This window comes from Olea europaea, chromosome 3 (genome assembly GCF_002742605.1).
Source record: "Olea europaea var. sylvestris chromosome 3, O_europaea_v1, whole genome shotgun sequence".
Lineage (NCBI taxonomy): Eukaryota > Viridiplantae > Streptophyta > Magnoliopsida > Lamiales > Oleaceae > Olea > Olea europaea.
The window spans coordinates 56,540-72,178 of NC_036239.1; the positions used below are offsets into that span (position 1 = coordinate 56,540).

Below are 15,639 nucleotides of genomic sequence, written 5' to 3' on the forward strand. Positions count from 1 at the left end.
AAAAAGGGGGGGGGTTTTTCCCCCCCCCCCCCCCCCCCCAGGCCCAACAAATTTTTTTTAAAGGTTTTTTTTTTTTTGGTAAAAAATCAATTTTTTATGTGTAAAATTTTTTTTCCCACTTAGCAGCCCAATTTTAAATTTTATAGCCTGGTCTTGGATCCGTCCTTGAACCCAAGGATGAAAAATCATTCATGAAAGACTTTAAGCCAAGGCCTAATGTCTCTGCTTGCACGATGATGATGAATTAAGAGAAGATAAATCTTTTGTGAAAGACTTTGAACCAAGGCCTAATGTATCTTCTTACACCGATGATGGTGAACAGGGAAAAGGGAAATCTTTTGTAACAGCGTTTGAGCCGAGGCCTAATGTGTCAGCTTACATCGATGATGTAGGATTGAATGAGAAAAAGACATTTGAGAAAGATTTTGAGCCCTGACCAAATGTTTCTGTTTATCAGCAATAAGGCAGAGAAATGTATGACAAATCCATTATCTGCATTTGTTGAAGATTTAAGTTTGTGTTCTATAGCAAAGTTGAATGATGGTGAATAAATAAACGTTTGTACAGTTTGGATTTGTACTATATATAACAAATTACGTGCATGTAATTTTTGTACTCAGCAAAAAAAATTATCTAAACTTAAAGTTTGTACTGTTTGGATTTATCTTCAATTAATCTAAGCTTAAAAAATTTACATATAAGTAAATTTATTTACAAGTAAACAAGAGCTTAAGGAGAATAAGTGATTCAAATTCTGGTGAAAAGTGTACTCTATCTTAACCCGATTTTGTTTTGCTGTGTATGTCGTCAATTACCTGACATTTATCAACGGTATAGATGAAAATGACACACGGGTCTCACTAAATCAAAGTGGGTCGCGTTACCGGTAAATAAAACTAGGGGAATTTGGTGAGATAGCCGGGTTGCCCAATAATTTTGAATAAATGGCCTTTGACCAAAACAAAAAAGAGAAAAAAAAAATTAGAATAGTTTAATTAATAAAATGACCAAACTATCCTCCACATTTTAACACAAAAATTCTTCCAAATTCCCTCATTCACCGGTTTTCTTCTCAGGTAAACTCTATTATCCCAAATTCAAGAATCAATGTCTCTCTTCTTCTTCCTCTTTGTTGAAATCTCACGAAATCTACTACAAATTTGTGGAAATTTATCTTCTTCCCCTGATTATCTTCTTCAATTTTAAGTTCTCAAAATTATAATCACCTATTTTCTTCTCTTCAATAATCATTCTTGCTATTCTAAAATTATGTTCTTTATTATATTCTTCACTTATTTTGGATATCTTTTGAGTATTTGAATAAGAGTTTGGTTAGCATATCATTTACATTGAAAAATTGCATTTACATTCAAAGAAAGAGGGAAATATGTTCTTAGAAATCTCATTTTTATTGTATTTTTATTATTAAATATAATATTAAATAATATTTAATTGGTATTATTTCCATATTTGGTGTGTTTTTTGTGTTATCTGCGACCATTGAATGTAATAACATTCCAAATGCTATCTGAAATATATAACATCACTCTAGTTATTACCTGTAAAGTAAAACGATATTACAGTCGTTATCTACTATAGTTTGATTTTTTCAATGAAATGATTCTAATAATGGACTCACTAACGTATATAACACAAAATATTAAAAAAATGAAAGAAAGAAAATGTGGGCATCGTCTTCTTCCCCCCCTTCCCCCCCCCCCCCTCCCCAAAAAATCCAAATTGCAACAGACCATCGTCGTGGTGCCGGCCACCACCATCCCCCACTCCAACCTTCTTTCTCCAACTCAACACCACACCCCACTCTCGCTTCCACCTCCACCTCCATCCCACCCAAAAGCCCGATTCTTGTCCAATTTTCCCTTTTATTTATTCTGATTTTTTCCCTGTTAAATCCAAAATTTTCCCCTTTTAATGAAATGAAGATGTGGATCCGAGGTTCCTCTCAACGCAAATGGGATTATTCTCAACCTTGATAGTTAAAATGAGCAAGCTGAAGTTTCTTGCAGCTGACATGATCACTCGATCCAAACTCTTCTCATCAATTTCTCCAAACTGAAATCTGGTGTTTCTTTTTTGGGTATTCTATTTTTAGACAGCAGGAAATAAAAATGTATTCACCTAAAAAGACCCAAAAGTTGAAAACAAGAGATCAATCAAGAAAATTGCAGGAAGTTTATGATGAAGATGACGCACCATCATCTTGATTTTCAAAACTTTTGCAATTTGGATTGTGGGCGGGGGAGGGGGGGGGGTTGAGAAGAAGATGATGCCCACATTTTCTTTCTTTCATTTTTTTTTTATGGTTTATCTATTTAACTTATTTAATTAATGGGATAATATACAAGTTACTATTTTGCCCTTAGTTATATGGTCAAAATTGGAGTCAAAGTCAGTTCTTTGGTCAACTAACGGTGAAATGGATGGATTCCATCCATCTGGATTTCGGCTGCATATTTATGAAAGGTTTGAGACCTTCGTTGGCACAAAATGAAGGTTTGGGCAAAGTCTGCTAATATACGAAATGTTTACTACCGCTGCTACAATTTTCCCTTTATATTATTAGGATGATGAAAATATAAATTATCACACTTATATATGTCGATTAAATTAATAAACATACCTATCAACTTTTGTACGTGTTATGTACATATTACAATATAAATAAATTTCACTTATTATTTCTCAAGGAAATAATGGACTGTGACTACTTATCCTCATATTTATACACGTAACAGTACAAATGTCGTTTCCATATCCAGTAACAACACTTGCGTCGTTCTGAAATTTTCACCTATATTCAATTTTTTCAACAAAACAATATTTAATAATGGACTCCCTAACATATGTAACATGGAAAGTTTGACAATACCATAAATAATGTAAATGAGTTCCACTATTGGTTTTCAGGATATAGATAAGACGTAACTACTTTTACTCGTTTTTATATGTATAGCCCTTGTTTGAGTCTCATTTTTTTTTATCAAAATGCATTCTTGAACAGTGATTTGATCCCATCTTAACCACTCGTTTTTCAATAAAATAATATTATACGCAAATTCAAAACTTTTTTTTATTTTTTAACCACACATTCTCCATCATAACACTATTACAAAAATCATTTTTTGAAAAAATGGCTCAAACAACCCTATAATGGCACAATGGTCATTTTCATATTAATAACAGCACTTGTGTTATTCTGTTGATTTTTCTACATTTTTGTTAATGTCTTTTAAGTTAAATGTGCTTATTAATTGTCAGTCTAACATCCCAATATGAGTTAAGAAATATACTCATTAATTATTAATCTAGCATCCCAATGATGACAAAACTGTCGTTATAATTGTAAATTTACTTGTTTATGAAAACGACACTTGTTTCGTTACTAAAATGAGAACGCCACCTCTCTTTAAGAATGACACTTGTATCGTTGCTGAAATGAAACGTCTATGAGAGCTGCAAACTGCCATTATATTTTATTTATAAGTGTCCATGAGAAAGGCACAAGTACTATTTATAGTATATTGAAAGTTCTTGAGAACGGTACTAGTGTCGTTACTGAAATGAAAAGATTCAAAAGAACAGCACAAGTGACATACATAAATATAAATTTCTATTATTACTATGAGAACTGCACAATTTAGGGTGTCCAATTCTAAAGGTCGTTGCGTTAAAAACAAACGAAAATAAAGAAGAAATCAACATAACAGCTCAAGTGCCGTTACTGATAATAAAATGGCACTTGTGATGTTCTGTCTATCATTAAGAAATTAAGCAACCAGGACCCGTTCCTGCCTCGTGAAATTATAAGTTGAACTCATTTAACTTGCAAATTGATTATGGCATTTAAAAAAATTACGAGATATGCTCATTACTTGTATTTTATTGAAAATAATAGAATAACTTATGTCAATTCAACCGTTCTTTGTCATGTGATCAACCTTTCTAACTTCTTAAGTTAGGGAATCCATGTTTGAGGTTACGTGATAAGTACATGTTTGCTTCAAGTTGATTATTAATTGTAGTTATAGTTTTTATGTCTTTCATTTAAATGTACGTGTGCATTTCTATGATAACAGTAATTCGATCGTTATTTTGGTCAAGTTTTGTTCATGAGAATGACGCTTTTGCCGTTAATGTTTAAAATACTATAATTGTCATTATAGTTAAATTTACAAGTGTACGAGAATGACACTTGTGCCGTTACTGATATTGAAAAGTTTTAAAAAAACGATACAAACGTTATAATGACATAACCTTATTAATGGGAATGACACAAGCGTCGTTATTGTTCATATGACGACACTTGTGCCGTTATTGACAAGAGAACGGTATGAGCAGCCACGAGTCTTTGGGGCCCCGATATTCAATAAGTTGAACTCATTTAAGTCGCGAAATGGATATGCCACTCACATAATTTGAAGGATACTCTCATTACTTTTATTTTCTTACGAATGTGGATGGTGACTTGTGATTTCACCAACTCGACATCTACAATCTATGCCAATTCTACCGTTATTCGTCACATAATCAATAATTCTGACTTTCTTTAATTAGGAAATCTAATCGGGGTCGACGCGGTGGAAATGAAGCGCAATATAGGAGAAATCAACAGAACGACACAGATGACGTTATAAACGCGTGTATGAGCAGCCACGAACCTTTCAAGCCTCGATATTCCGTAATTTGAACTTATTTAAGTCGCGAGATGGACATGCCGCTCACATAATTTGGGAGATACTCTCATTACTTTTGTTTCTAACGAATGTGGATGGTGACATGTGATTTCACCAACGCGACTTCTACAATCTATGCTAAATCTACTATTATTCATCACGTAATCAATAATTTTGACTTTCTTATGTTAAGAGGTCCGATCCTTAAGGTCGACACGATGAAAATGAAGCAAAATATAGGAGAAACCAACAGAACGACACATGCATCGTTAAACGATATCTGTGTCGTTCTGTCGATAAACAGAGTATGAGCAGCCGCGAGCTTTTCGGGCCTCGATATTCCATAATTTAAACTCATTTAAGTTGCGAGTTGGACATGCCGCTCACATAATTTGGGAGATACTCTCATTACTTTTATTTTCTAACGAATGTGGATGGTGACTTGTGATTTCACCAATGCGATATCTACAATCTATGGCAATTCTACCGTTATTTGCCACGTAATCAATAATTCTAACTTTCTTATATTAGGAGGTCCGATCCTTGAGGTCGTCGAGGTGGAAATGAAGCGAAGTATAAGAGAAACCAACAAAACGACATATGTGCCATTAACACGAGTATGAACGGCACCTGTGTCATTCTGTCGATAAACACGAGTATGAACAGGCACAAGCCTTCCGGGACTCGATATTCCATAATTTGAATGCATTTAAGTCGCAAGATGGACATGCTGCTTACATAATTCGAGAAATACTCTCATTACTTTTGTTTTTCAATGAATGTGGATAGTGACTTGTAATTTCACCAACGCGACATTTACATTCTATGTTAATTCTATTGTTATTCGCCACTTAATCAATAATTCTGACTTTCTCATGTTAGGATGTCCGATCCTTGAGGTCGACGGGGTGGAAATGAAGCGAAATGTAGGAGAAACCAATAGAATGACACAAGTACTGGTAAATGTCACATGTGTCGTTTTGTCGATAAACATGAATATGAGCAGCCACAAGCCTTGCTAATTTCAGTTGAGAGATTTGCTCATTTCAGTTGCACAAGTGACGTTTTAACAATACACAAACTCGTTTATGGGGATAACACGAGAAGTTAGAGGATCCAATATATGTGGTCGTTACGGTGAAAGTGAAGTAAAATATTGGAGAAATCAACAGAATGGTATAAGTGTCATTAGACGACACTTATGTCGTTCTCTCTATAAACAAAAGTATAAGCAGACGAAAGTGCCGTTAAACAACACGTGTGCTGTTCTATTTATAAAGACGAGTATGAACACCCACGATCCATTCGAGCCTTGATAATCGATAAGTTAAATTTATTTAAGTTGCAAGATGGACACGATATTTACAAAATTTAAGAGATGTGCTCATTAATTATATTTTCTAATAAATGTAGATAATGTCTTGTAATTTCTCCAATTCGATATCATACAATTTACATCAATTCTACAAATATTTGTCACATAACTAATATTTTCGACTTCTTAAGCTAGGAAATCCAATGCTTGAGGTTGTTATGGTGAAAACGAAGTAAAATATTGAAGAAATCAACATAATGACAAAAGTGCTGCTAAACAATACGTGTGTCGTTCTATTTATAAAGACGAGTATGAGCACTCACGACCCGATCGAGTATTGATAATCGATAAGTCGAATTCATTTAAGTTGTAAGATGGACATGACATTTACAAAATTTAAAAGATATGCTCATTAATTATATTTTCTAACGAATGTAGATAATACCATGTGATTTCTCCAACTCGATATCATACAATCTATGTCAATTCTCCCGACATTTGTCACATAACTAACCTTTTCGACTTTCTTAAGTTCGAGAGTGCATGCTTGAAGTTGATATGGTGAAAACGAAGTAAAATATTGGAAAAATCAACATAACGACAAAAGTGTCGTTAAACAATACATGTATCATTCTATTTATAAACACAAGTATAAACACCCATGACTCATTTGAGCCTCGATAATCGATAAGGTGAACTCATTTAAATTGCAAGATGGACACGTCGTTTACAAAATTTGAAAGATATGTTTATTAATTATATTTTCTAACGAATGTAGATAATGCCTTGTGATTTCTCCAACTCGATATCATACAATCTATGTCCATTTTACTAATATTTGTCACATAACTAACATTTTCGACTTTCTTAAGTTAGGGAGTGCAATACTTGAAGTCGGTATGGTGAAAACGAAGTAAAATATTGGAGAAATCAACATAACGACAAAAGCGTCGTTAAACTACATGTCTGCTTATAAATACAAGTATAAGCACCTACGACCCATTTGAGCATTGATAATCGATAAGATGAACTCATTTAAATTGCAAGATGGACGTCATGTTTACAAAATTTGAGAGATATACTCATTAATTATATTTTCAAACGAATATTGATAATGCCTTAGGATTTTTCCAACTCGATATCATACTATTTATGTCAATTCTACCAATATTTGTTACATATCTAACATCTCCGACTTTCTTAAGTTAAGGAGTCTAATGTTTGAGGTTGTTGCAGTGAAAACGAAGCAAAATATTAGAGAAATCAATATAACGACAAGAGTGTCGTTAAACTACACGTGTCGTTCTATATCTAAATACAATTATAAGTACCCACGATCTATTTGAGTTTCGATAATAAATAAGTTGAACTCATTTAAATTGCAAGATGAGCACGACATTTACAAAATTTGAGAGGTGCTCATTAACTATATTTTCTAACGAATGTAGATAATGTCCTGTGATTTCTCCAACTTGATATTATACAATCTATGTCAATTCTCCCGACATTTGTCACATAAATAACATTTTCGACTTTCTTAAGTTAGGGAGTTCAATACTTGATGTCGTTTCGATGAAAAATAAGCAAAATAATAGAGAAATCAACATAACGACAAGGTACTGTTAAACGATACGTGTGTCGTTCTGTCTATAAACACGAGTATGAGTACCCACGATCTGTTTGAGTTTCAATAATCGATAATTTGAACTCATTAAGTTGTAAGATGAACATGACATTTACAAAATTTAAAAGATATGCTCGTTACTTAATCAACATGAAAAAAAAAACAGCACAAGTGCCGTTATGTATATAAACACGATATGAATAATTGATATCATGTATACTTTGAAATTAATTTCTATTAAATCAATAATATTTAATTTTTTAACATTATTTTTATATTTTTTAAGTGAAATATTTAAAACGACACCAGTATTGTTTTATAATAACAAAAATAAAAGTATATCTGCCGTTTTAGTTTCATCGATCCTAAGACAATGACAAAATCAATCGCTTCAAATATTATAAATAGTTGGCTTTTCAAAATGACAAAAGCAGAATATCATAACACCACCATTATTTTTTAATATTACAAAAATAGCACATCATAAATCACAAAAACTAATGGATGTGTCATTTTGTCTTCATCGTTCAGTCTCTCACTGAGTAGTACATGATCTATACAAAATGATATGGTTATGCATAGTTTTCAAACACTATTACACTTAAGGTTTTACTTTCGCTTTACATGGATGATAACGACTGTAGTATTGTTTTACACTACAGATAACGATTGGAGTGTCGTTATCATCCAATAGTTGCGGACAGTCAAAATACAACAAATGTAAAAAAAATAAAAAAAATAAATTAAATTATCATTTCATATTATATTCAACAATAAAAGTATCAATGTATACGACATTTCAAAAAATACATTTATTTTTTCTTCAAATATAGGAGATATTTCAATGTAAATGGTATAAAAATCAATATTCTTGTTCAAATGCTAAAAATATTGAAGAAGATGGGCAAAGTAATAAATAACATGAATTTACAGTACTACTGGAAGAGCAAGACGATGATTTTTGGAGATGAAATGAGAAATTTAAATGGATTGAAAGGATATTTGAGTTTTTTTTATGGTGAGAGTATTTTAGACTTTTGATATTATTTATTTATTGTATTTTATAATTGAAAATTATTATACCAACAACAAATATTGAAATGAGGTTATTTAACCAATAACATTTTTTGAACTGACTTTTTTAACCAAATCCCCCAGATACAAACACAGACATCACGCCCTTGAGCCGCTGGAGAATTCGTCCCAAATTACCAGTGAGATGGAGGAAAACCGAAGAGACTCTATAGGAACTCCTCCGCCGGTTACTTCTGTAACTCAGTCGAAGCCTCCAGAGGCTCCGCCTTCGGAGCAGCCGACCTCAAGGCGGAGAGGCGGTGCCCATAAGCGGAAATCGGCCTCCATTAACGTTGGCGGGGGTTTAAGTACTCAGGCAATTTCCTCCAAGCGCCAGACCCGAGAGAAGCCAGCTCCGGTGCCGTTTCCTCTAATCCATCACAATGGACCTTTCACTAGGTTGCGGGTGCAGCCGAACAACAACGGTGTGTCGGTGGAACCCACGGAGCGCGTTGGCCTAGAGGCCTCGGTGAAGACCGAGGAGCGGATTGAAGTGAACGAAAATTGGGAGGCGTTGGAGGCAAAGATTAAGGCTGAGTATGAAGCCATTAGATCGAGAGATGCAAATGTCCATGTGGTGCCCATTCACGCCGGTTAGTGAGTTTTGTTGCATAATTTAGTGCGTAAAAGCTTTTTTTTTTCTTTTTTAAATTCTGAGCAGTGAAAGTTTAGTGATTTTGAGATAGGTTGTTACTTATTGTACTTTTTTTGTGTAATGTCGGTCTTAAGCTTCATTTTCTAGCCTTTGGATTCTTAGAGAAGAAGAGGAAATTTTGTTTTGGCTTTTCATTTGAAGTATAACATCCCTCTCCCCACGCCATTTTTCTTTGTTGAAATTGTGAAATTTCTTGTCAAAACTTCAGAAAATGAAAATCTCCAAAGATCTCCCAATTTCAGAATAGACATGTCAAACGATATTCTCGATCAAAGGTGTAATCTTCAAAATGTTTATCTATTTGGTTATGAACAAATTTTATCAAGGTTCTTCTAGATAATTGTAATTGTGACGACGAATGAAAATGCTATCAGGTTGTACAAATAAAGACAATAAATCAAGATTCCTTATTTGAATTCTTTTGATTCAGAAGTTATTCTCCCTGGATATTAATTTTGCAGTTATTTTATAATCAGATTATTTAGTTATTCTTTCATACAGACAGGAATAATACATATCTTACCCTGTAACTTCTGTTTGTCTATTGCATTATGGGTCATAGGATGGTTTTCATGGACAAAAGTTCATCCCCTAGAAGAGAGAATGCTTCCCTCTTTCTTTAATGGGAAATCGGAGAGTAGGACTCGTGAATTATACATGGAGATACGGAATTGGATCATAAAAAATTTTCGTTCCAATCCCAGTGCACAGGTAGAGTTGAAAGATTTAGCCGAGCTCACAGTTGGAGAATTGGACGCTAGGCAAGAGGTGATGGAATTTTTGGATTATTGGGGTTTGATTAATTACCACCCATTCGCACACGATGGATCTGATACAGTGGGTCCTGATTCTGATGCCAATGCCAGTGCTGATGCTGATGAACCAGGAAAAGCAGGTTCTTTAGTTGAGAAACTCTTTCGATTTGAAGCAGAGCAATCACGAACTCCAGTCGTTCGCCGATTTAACTTGGGAACACAAGCCACGTCATCTGGACTGTTTCCTGAATCAGTTGCTGCCGAAGAATTGGGGAAGTCTGAGGGGCCTTCAGTTGAGTACCACTGCAACTCCTGTTCAGAAGATTGCTCTCGCAGACGCTACCACTGCCAGAAGCAGGTTTCTTGTATTATACAGTACTTCTGCCTTGTGTGAAAAATCTTTAATCAACTAAAGAATGCATCATCCAGGAATGTGCTTGAGCTTTTTAGAGAGCTTTCTGCAATTATTAATTACATATGAGATTTCCATTATTTCTAGATGTCATTTTCTTTTCAATGGTTCTGGAGAACTGTCTGAAACCATAAATAGGCAGGTTCTGTCATTTGGATATGCAGCTATCATTTTTTGGCATCGTTTAGGTAGATCATTGTTTTATTGTAATTTAGAAACTAGTGAACACAAAGAAAATTGAAAAATGGAGTTGAAGCCTTCACAAAATTAGAAAGTTACACGATCTTATTAGAGAAAATTGTATTAAGAATGTTTGATGGCTGCTCTATTCAAGGGTTTTGTGCCACTTTCTTATTATGCATCAGTACAGTTGTTTATCTGCTTCCATTTCTTATTTCTGTATTAACTGACACTAGATAATAGTTGCCTGAAAGTGTGTCCAGTCATTTATCAAAATGGGTCATCGCTTTATGGTACTGGAAACAAAGCTGCTTCTCAGAGAATGGTATCACAAGTTACACATGCTATACTTGATACTAAAAATGTTTCTGTTTCCATTTTTTTCCCCAAAAAGGAAATGTGTTTGTTTCTCATAAGAAGTAACTCCTAAAGTTGTCTTTTATTCACGAGCTATGATTTTAATTATGGAAGTACGGTTGTCTAGTTTGATTATTTCCTTTCCTTTTTTTTATTTTTTTTCAAGAAATTTTTGTCTGCTAAATCAAGTCTGTTCACAGGCAGATTTTGATTTATGTGCCAACTGTTTCAACAATGGGAAGTTTGACTTGGATATGTCCCCATCGGATTTCATTCTCATGGAGCCTGCTGAAGCTGGTGGTGCAAGTGGTGGAAAGTGGACAGATCAAGAAACTCTTTTACTCCTTGAAGCCATAGAAATTTTTAGAGATAACTGGAGCGAGATTGCTGAACATGTAGCAACAAAGACAAAATCTCAATGTATTTTGCACTTTGTTCAAATGCCAATTGAGGATGCATTTTTCAATCACAATGATGAAACTGATGCAACTCCTAAAGAAAATGGATGTCCACTTTCTAGCAATACTGATAGTGCAGCCTCTAAAATTGACCAAAACGAAGATACTTCAGCTCATAAAGACGTTGGTGAGAAAACAGGAAGTCCAGGCGATGCAAATGACAATCATGCTTCATGTCCCATGGAAATTTCAAAGCCAGACGAGGAGGACAATAAATCAGATGTTGATCCAGAAGATGGTGAGAGCTGTGCACTGAAAGCACTCAGAGAGGCATTTGAAGCTGTGGGTTCTCGTCCTTCACCTGGAGAAAGACTATCGTTTGCTGAAGCCGGTAATCCGGTGATGACAGTGGTAAGTTTGTTGACTGTATGGTACTAGCACAATGACTACTCAGTCTTGGTTTTGCATGGAAAACCATTTCCAAAATATGTGCTTAAGGAAATAATGGCGCACAATGCATGTTATTAATTCCTACAGGATGAGCTCTTGAGCTTGATATCTAATGTACAACCCCATTACGTAATTATTCTTAATAACGTTGTTTCTTACAGACCATTTACAACTGAACCAGTTGGACCAGTTAGCCTGTTGAACCAATGCCTTGACTGGGCTGAGTTTGATAACTATGCTGCTAACAATTGATAGGAAAATCTTATTACTTTTCTGTTGGCATCTAAATGTTGATTCTCTCTTCTAGGCAGCATTCCTGGCGCGATTGGTGGAACCTAATATAGCTGCTGCATCAGTTCGTAGCTTTTTAAAATCACTATCTGAAAATTCTTCCAGTGAGCAGCTTGCTGCAAGACACTGTTTCCGATTGGAAGATCCAACAGACAATAATAAGAATTCAGTTGACTCGGAAGGGTTTGTGTCTTTGTCATTTCTCTTGCCAAAATCTAAAATATCATGACTGATGTGAACACAAAATATGCAGAGCGGCAGCTGAAACCATTGGTCTCGAAGGACAAAAGGACGAGGATCTTCGTGCTGAAAAGCAGAAAGTAGAAAAGTATGATCCAGTAGCTGGTGAGATCAGCTCCCAAAATGATGAGAATGATAACGAAAACAAGAATTCTGCCACAGAAGAACAAAAGCTAGTGGTTTCTCCTAGTACCAAACACAGAGACAAATCTTCTGATTTTGGGAAAGAGCCTGAGCGAATGATCAATCAAGGGGAAGCCCAAACTGACCCAATGATTGAATCAAGTAACCCAGATTTGCCAGATGAACGTCTACAAAAAAATGCAGAAGGATCGGCTGTTTCTACATCAGTGATTGAGATTCCTCCCAATGCTGCCAAAGAGTCGGGGAATGGAGCTTCCTCAGGGGAGACTTCTCAGTCTAAAGATCCTCCAAATGGAGATAAATTATCAAGCTCTGGAAAGGAAGAAACTGAGCAATTGGTAGCAACGAATTCAGTGACTGAAAAACAAGAAAGTACAGGTGCATTTCAAAATTTTCTTTAGCATGTTATCTAGTTGATAGACCTTATGTTTGATAATTTGAAGAAAGAAAAACTCTCAGAATATTATGACAGGTGTATGATTTCTTCGTTGTGAATAACTGATGTGAATGGGTCTCAACATGTAAAGTGATAGTAATTGGCATTGGAAATCATGGGGCATTGAATATGTTCACTTTTCAATGCATTTTATATCATGATCCAATGTATAGACTACACTTTTGGCATTTTTACCTTCAAATAAATTTGTCACCAAGTTCGCTTGTTGGAATGTATATCCAAGTAACTTGTGATCGGGTTTTCCCTGTACTGCTAACCTAGGTGTGGAAGAAGCAAAAGAATGCGGTAATGACAAGGGAGAGCCCTTAGTGAAAGAAGCAAAAGAACGTGGTAATGACAAGAGAGAGACCTCAATGAAAGAAGGAAAGGCACGTGATAATGAAAATAAAGAGAACTCAGTGACCAAAGTTAATCTTCCTATTGATAAGTTAAAGCGAGTTGCATCAACTGCTCTATCAGCTGCAGCGTTAAAGGCAAAGCTCCTCGCAGACCAAGAAGAGGATCATATTCGTGAGCTTGCTGCATTGTTAATAGAAAAGCAGGTATTCTCGTGCTAACAAGCATTGTTTATTGTTCTCTCTTGTTAGCAGAGTTGCAAAGGAACTGAATGGTTTGAAATGACTAATTTTGTTTCACTTGCAGTTCGCAAGCTTGTTTAGGTTTTTGTTTTTGTTTTTGTTGAAAATCTGGTGGTTAGTTACCTCAGTATTATTATTATTATTATTTTATTATTATTTTTTATTTTTTATTTTTTTGTGTTAAGAATTCTACTCATTGCTATTCTTATAATTAACTTACATGTGAAATGAAAGTTGTGTTCAGGTTTTAAGGTAAGTAAAATACTTACTTGATAATGTGGCATTCTTGTAAATTGGATCAAGGTAAGATTGATAGACTTTTGTTGAACATGAGAAATACTGCATTTGAATGAAATTTTATCTTCTAAAATCATTTGAGAAGGGAGATCAGTTCTAGAGCTCAGCTACAGATTGCTTGCAAAATATGTCTAAACTCGAGCAGGACTCCCGGTCATCTTGAGTTCTAGCTTCGTTCTAGCTCTCTTGAAACCTGTAAGATGAGCTTGAGAGTGCTAAAGCTCAGCTTGGCTTATTTGTTGTTCTATGAGTGAAACTCTTCTATGTTCTGTGCGTGTGCTCTCAATGCACGTTAACTAGTGTAGACATTCTTGTTTGCAGTTACACAAATTGGAGACCAAGTTTGCTTTCTTTAATGATATGGAAAATGTTGCCATGAGGGTTAAGGAACGGTTGGAAAGGTCAAAGCAGAAGCTGGTCCATGAGAGAGCTCAGATTATTGCAACACGACTTGGCATATCTGCTTCCTCAGCTCGTCCTATGTCACAGTCTTTACCAGCCAGCAGAGTTGGAATGACTGTTCCTAACTCGGTATCAAGAACCCTAATGGGCATGACATCCTTAAGGCCTCCAGTTTCAAGGCCAATGATGGCATTAAATCCTACTTCAGGCTCTTTCATGCCTGCAACGATGGCAGGAAGTTCCGTGCAAACTAACCCTGATACGCTTTCCTTTGTTGGCACAAAGTAGTTTTTGCTCTAGTAAAATTGGGGATTTCTCTCTGAGCACCCGATGTCTGCTACTATCTTCTGCCAAGTGAGTACTTTCCATAAATATGTCCATTTTTCAATTTAAAATGGAAATTGCCAAAAACTGGATAGCTGTTGGGGGAACTTTAAAATTTTACCAGCTGAATATAGTTAGATCCAAGGGGTTCTTTGGACTACTTACATATAAGACACAACGAAGAAACCAAAATGACATAGTCTGAGATTATCTAGAGCATGTCTCCAAAGTTGGAGCTTGACATTTCATTCTTTCCTTTTTCTATGGTTTGTGTTTAGCCCCTATTTGACAACCATTATTTCAAAATTCTTTATTTTACATATTCATTTTCGACCACACATTCACACAAAAATGCACTATTCAAAACAAGGTTTTTGCCAAATAAGGGCCATCAAATATTGTTTGATACCTTTCTCCCTCTAACCACGTGCAAGAAGATGAATTGATTTCCTACCTTGCAACCTGTCGGTTTCTTTCCCTTCTCTGTTATTGTCATTCTTAAATTTGAAGTTTGTTTACGAATTTTTCAGTTTGTTGTACGGATCTTTCTTCTAGCCATATGCTAACAGATGTCCAAACGTCTGGGAATTTGCTGTGCACGTACCAACTTTATCGTTTATTGCATTCCCACGAGTGGAAAAAGATCCATCAGATGCTATTCTTCTACAGCTGATTGATGTAAGCAGGATTTTCTAAGAGACGGCATCACAGAGGCCTACTCTTACAGCAATGGTTAAACTTGAATATTTTTTACTATTCTGTAGTCACTCGAGAAGAGAGGGTGGTTAGCCTACATGTTCAAAGTTATGATAATCTGTTGTAGATTCTTATTTTATGTGTTTCTATTCAAATGTGAATTTTAATAAGCAGGTATTTTGTTTTGTACCTTGCGGTCCCCAATCTGCATTCGAATTACATTATTGCTCCATGCAACTGTATACCTCAAAAAGGTTGCACAAAAGGCCTCTTTAATTCATGAGGCAGCAACAGTC

The 15,639-nt window shown here is 35.2% G+C and overlaps 2 protein-coding genes across 3 annotated transcripts in view; both read left to right on the forward strand.

Annotated features, from left to right (window-relative positions):
* The window catches only part of LOC111390882 (organ-specific protein S2-like), a 1,716-nt gene extending 1,280 nt beyond the window's left edge, over nucleotides 1-436 (forward strand). Inside the window, exon 5 of the mRNA XM_023016012.1 lies at nucleotides 273-436. Within this exon, the coding sequence (XP_022871780.1) occupies nucleotides 273-436 (164 nt within the window). The remainder of the gene's footprint in view (nucleotides 1-272) is intronic.
* An 8,341-nt stretch (nucleotides 437-8,777) lies between these two features.
* On the forward strand, nucleotides 8,778-15,534 carry LOC111380438 (SWI/SNF complex subunit SWI3D). Of its 2 annotated transcripts, none has more exons than XM_023004008.1 (8): nucleotides 8,778-9,300; nucleotides 9,925-10,475; nucleotides 11,267-11,875; nucleotides 12,222-12,388; nucleotides 12,459-12,967; nucleotides 13,308-13,588; nucleotides 14,243-14,677; nucleotides 15,178-15,534. In XM_023004008.1, exons 1-7 carry the CDS (start codon nucleotides 8,853-8,855, stop codon nucleotides 14,609-14,611), a joined length of 2,934 nt encoding a protein of 977 aa, XP_022859776.1. In that variant the 5' UTR covers nucleotides 8,778-8,852; the 3' UTR covers nucleotides 14,612-14,677; nucleotides 15,178-15,534. The 2 variants fall into 2 exon arrangements, with proteins under 2 accessions (XP_022859776.1, XP_022859786.1); XM_023004018.1 differs by having other exon boundaries at nucleotides 9,206-9,300; nucleotides 10,067-10,475.
* The last annotated feature ends 105 nt before the right edge of the window (nucleotides 15,535-15,639 follow it).

Bases quoted from the DNA above. Each gene is read 5' to 3' on its own strand.
- LOC111380438 (XM_023004008.1), top strand. From the start codon at position 8,853: ATGGAGGAAAACCGAAGAGACTCTATAGGAACTCCTCCGCCGGTTACT. The intron at 9,301-9,924 runs GTTAGTGAGTTT...TATGGGTCATAG, and splicing joins TGTGGTGCCCATTCACGCCG to GATGGTTTTCATGGACAAAA. The intron at 10,476-11,266 runs GTTTCTTGTATT...GTCTGTTCACAG, and splicing joins GCTACCACTGCCAGAAGCAG to GCAGATTTTGATTTATGTGC.